The sequence below is a fragment of the Octopus bimaculoides genome, chromosome 7 (assembly GCF_001194135.2).
Source record: "Octopus bimaculoides isolate UCB-OBI-ISO-001 chromosome 7, ASM119413v2, whole genome shotgun sequence".
Taxonomy (NCBI): Eukaryota; Metazoa; Mollusca; class Cephalopoda; order Octopoda; family Octopodidae; genus Octopus; species Octopus bimaculoides.
In genome coordinates, this window is record NC_068987.1 from 30,884,734 (window position 1) to 30,889,200 (window position 4,467).

The 4,467-nt window shown below is 39.2% G+C and overlaps 1 protein-coding gene across 1 annotated transcript in view; it reads right to left on the bottom strand.

Annotated features, from left to right (window-relative positions):
• The window catches only part of LOC106874171 (ankyrin repeat and MYND domain-containing protein 1), an 84,310-nt gene that overhangs the window by 29,568 nt on the left and 50,275 nt on the right, over window positions 1-4,467 (bottom strand). The window contains exon 12 of the mRNA XM_052969145.1: window positions 1,075-1,327. Within this exon, the coding sequence (XP_052825105.1) occupies window positions 1,075-1,327 (253 nt within the window). The remainder of the gene's footprint in view (window positions 1-1,074; window positions 1,328-4,467) is intronic.

Genomic DNA, 4,467 nt, shown 5'->3' on the forward strand with positions numbered 1-4,467 from the left:
ACACACACACACACACACACACACACACACACACACACACACACACACACACACACATATATATATATATATATATATATATATATATTCTGTTATTTGTTTCAATCATTTGACTGCGGCCATGCTGGTGCACTGCCTTTAGTCAATCAAGTTGACCCAAGAGCTTATTCTTTGTAAGCCTAGTACTTATTCTATCAAGCCAGTTAAAAAAATGGGAAAACAAGTGGAATGGATGGCATATGTTACCAAAGATATTACACTTTGCCTAATGAATATATTCAGGGAAGTACAAGAAGGAAGATCATGATTTTGTTTCTTTAATGGGCGGGGCTTCCATCTGCCTTTGAAGGGAAAATTAAATGATGCCCTCGTATGGAAAGATATATTTGCCATCATGCACAGCGTAGAATATAGAAGTATGTGCTGGGTTTTTTTATGACTAAGGATGAAATGAGAAGACAAGTAAAGCTTGAGCATCACTCAATGATGTCACAGAGCATAGGCTTTACAAATAGCAGAATTACAGCCATCATATTGGCTTTAAATTTTAGCACAAGGCCAGCAATTTTGGGGGAAGGCCCAAAACTGGTACTTATTATATCAGCTCTGAAAAGATGAAAGGCAAAGTCAACCTTGGTGGAATTTGAACTCAAAACATAGAGATGGATGAAATGCCACTAAGCATTCTGCCCAGCATGCTAACTATTTTGCTAGCTCACTGCCTTATCATATTGAACCCTTTAGCTTATTATCGCCTTTGAGCACCACTAACGATATATAATAAGCATAGTGGTGATCCCTACATTGATACATGGTCAGATGGCATCTGTATAGTAATTTAGCTTCTAATGAAATCATAGCCAGCAGTGATTTTTGTTATGGCATTTCATATCTGAAATGTTAGACGTTTGGCTAAAATTTTTATAGAATATCTGTAGAGTTAACCTCAACAAGTGACATAAAGCACACTGCTAACACAGTAGAACATAGTATGGACTTATAAAAAACGTTTGATATACTTTATAGTATACTTTGGTTGCATAGGGAAATATTGTGTCCCTACAAGTCACTAGCTTCTAATGATCCTTGAAAACCACAAGGCCATGCTGGAGTAGTACTCCATTGAGGGAGTAGAGGGGGTGAGTGCACCTAACAGACTGGCAGTATGAAGCAGAATGCCCAGTTGTAACAGATATGGTGATAAAGTAATAAATGATACCAAATTAAACATGTAATGGGCATAGTCAACTACTGAGGACTGCACTCTTTTGGATCCAGTGGGGACTTCTGTAAGAATATTGGCACCATACTTCAGTAATGTTTCAATCTAAAAAAGAAAAAGAAAGAAAGTAAAATAAAAAATATAATTATTTCATCATAATTATATCAAAACTATAAAAGAAAATAATCAAAATGAATGATTAACCCTTTAGTATTCAAATAACTCCATCAAATGTAATATTCGGTATTCATAGTTTTGAAGTAATCCTGTATTATCTCATAGTCTTGAAGTTTCGATGATGTGAGTGTTTACCTTTAGAATGTCATAGTATTATAGGTGTGAGAAGCCAAACCTGGTTGGTTTAAGCATAAAACAGTTGGAATGCTTGGCCTCTATATGGCCAGTTTAATTAGTTAATTAGTTAATTAGTTAAAAAGAATTATCAAAATGAATTATCAAAATAGATCAGGCAGCCCACTTATATGTACTTTCCTTCATTGGACACTAAACTTCGCTTGCGAAGACCTGTTGAGGCAAGTGAAATCGAAATCGAAATCGAATTAAATTCGATGACTGACACCCGTGCCAACGTTGTCTCTTTCATTGGAAACGAAACTCGGATTGCGAAGACCTATTGGGGCAAGCGAAAGTGAAACCGTCAATAGCACCTGTGCCCAGCGTCGCCTCCCTGGCACTTGTGCCGGATGGCACGTGTAAAGACATTTGAGCGAGATCATTGCCAGTGCTGCCGAACTGACTCCTGTGCAGGTGGCATGTAAAATACACCATTTTGAGCGTGGCTGTTGCCAGTACCGCCTGACTGGCTTTTGTGCCAGTGACACGTAAAAGCACCCACTACACCCTCTGAGTGGTTGGCGTTAGGAAGGGCATCCAGCTGTAGAAACCAAGCCAAATTGGACTGGAACCTGATGCAGCTCTCTGACGTGCCAGCACCGGTCAAGCCATCCAACCCATGCCAGCAGGGAAAATGAACGTTAAAGGATGATGATGATGATGATGACGACAATGATGACAATGGTGATGGTGATGATGGTGATGGTGATGACGAGGATGACAGCAATGATGACGATGACAACGTTGATGACAAAGACGACGATGACGACAATGATGATGATGATGACGATGATGACAATGATGATGATGATGATTATCCTGTATTTTGTGAAAGATTCTTAACGACTAAAACTGATAATAAAATAGAAAAAAAGTAAAAGTAAAACCTTTCACTAGAGACAACAAAGTTGTAGAATGTATAGGGTATAGGAGAGGAAAGGTTATGAAAATGTATATCAGGGCATCTTAGTTCTGTCACTAAGAAAGAAGTTGTTCTTTCACTAAGAAAGAAGGCAGCAAACTGGCAGAAACCTTAGCATGTAGGACGAAATGCTTAGCAGTATTTCGTCTGACTTTATGTTCTGAGTTCAAATTCTGTCGAGGTCGACTTTGCCTTTCATCCTTTCGGGGTCAATAAATTAAGTACCAGTTACGCACTGGGGTTGATGTAATCGACTTAATCCCTTTGTCTGTCCTTGTTTGTCCCCTCTGTGTGTAGCCCCTTGTGGGCAATAAAGAAATAAGAAAGAAGTTGTTGTACGTAGCTTGTTGTACTTAGTTTAGCTGCGAGAAACATGTCTCTGAACTCTGGAGAAGTTACATAAAAAAAACTACTATATTTTTACTGATGGCTATATCTTTCACCAACATACATTAGCAAAAGACACATATGCAGCCACACACACACACTTACATACTGATACACATGTCTTTTATTTTTTCATCCTTTATCTCTTTCAGTCATTAGACTGTGGCCATGCTGGTGCACTGTCTTGAAGAGTTTTTAGTTGAACAAAGTGAACCCAGTACCTTTTTATTTTTTTAAGCCTGGTACTTATTCTGTCAGTCTCCTTTCCTGAACCACTAATGTTACAGGGATGTAAACAAACCAATACCGGTTGTAAAGTAGTAGTGGAAGACAAACACATGCAAACACACACACACATGCACACACACACACACACACGCATGTATATACATATACATATACAAAGGGCTTTTTGCAGTTTCCTTCTACCAAATCCACTCACAAGTGTTTGGTCAGCTTGAGGCTATAATAGAAGGCACTTGCCCAAGGTGCCATGCAGTGGGACTGAACCTGGAACCATGGGGCTGGGAAGTAACAGTCAATTCAAGGTTATAATGGAAAACACCTTCCAAAGGTGCCATGCAATGGGACTGAGCCCAGAACTTGGTGGTTGTAAAGTATACCTGTACCCTAAAATCATCATCATCATCACCCTCTTCCTCCTCCTCTTCCTCCTCCTCCACATCATCATCATCATCATTGTCAGTGCTTTACATTCACTTTTCCATACTAATATAGATTGGATGTTTTTTTTTTTTCAGAGACAGTATTTTACAGCTGGTTGCTCTTCCTGTCACTAACCTTTTTAGTCATTTGTTGTAACAGCAGGAACATATGACATACCTCTTCTAAAACTGGGATACACATGGTAAGCCAGCACCTTAATAAACATTGTTTTTGTGAACTCCAAAAACTAAGACTATCTTTGCATACAGTGGAGTCATCTTCAGAGAATTAACATCTTTGGGGTGATGTTTGTCTCTAAAATATTCATTGCCACTCCCCATAGGCCATGCTCACTCACTAATACAATATGAACTATCATTCCAAAAATGGTTAAACCCTTTAGCATTCCGATAACTTAGTCATATGTAATGCTTCTTTATTCACATTGTTTTGAATTAATCATGCATTATCTCATAGCATTGAGATTTCAATCGTGCGTTTGTATATTTTTAGAATGACATTATAAGGTAGACGTGAGAGGCCAGATGTAGCCAATTTGAACATAAAACAGGTAGAATATATGGGCCGGATATGGCCAGGTTGAATGCTATAGGGTTAAATCTCTTATACTGGTTTTTAATCATCATCAACATCATCATCATCATCGTCGTTTAATGTCCGCTTTCCATGCTATCATGGGTTGGACGATTTGACTGAGGACTGGTGGACCAGGAGGCGACACCACGCTCCAATCTGATTTGGCAGAGTTTCTACAGCTGGATGCCCTTCCTAATGCCAACCACTCTGAGAGTGTAGTGGGTGCTTTTACGTGTCACCGGCATGAGGGCCAGTCAGGTGTGTACTGGCAACGGCCACGCTCGAAATGGTGTATTTTACATGCCATCTGCACAGGAGC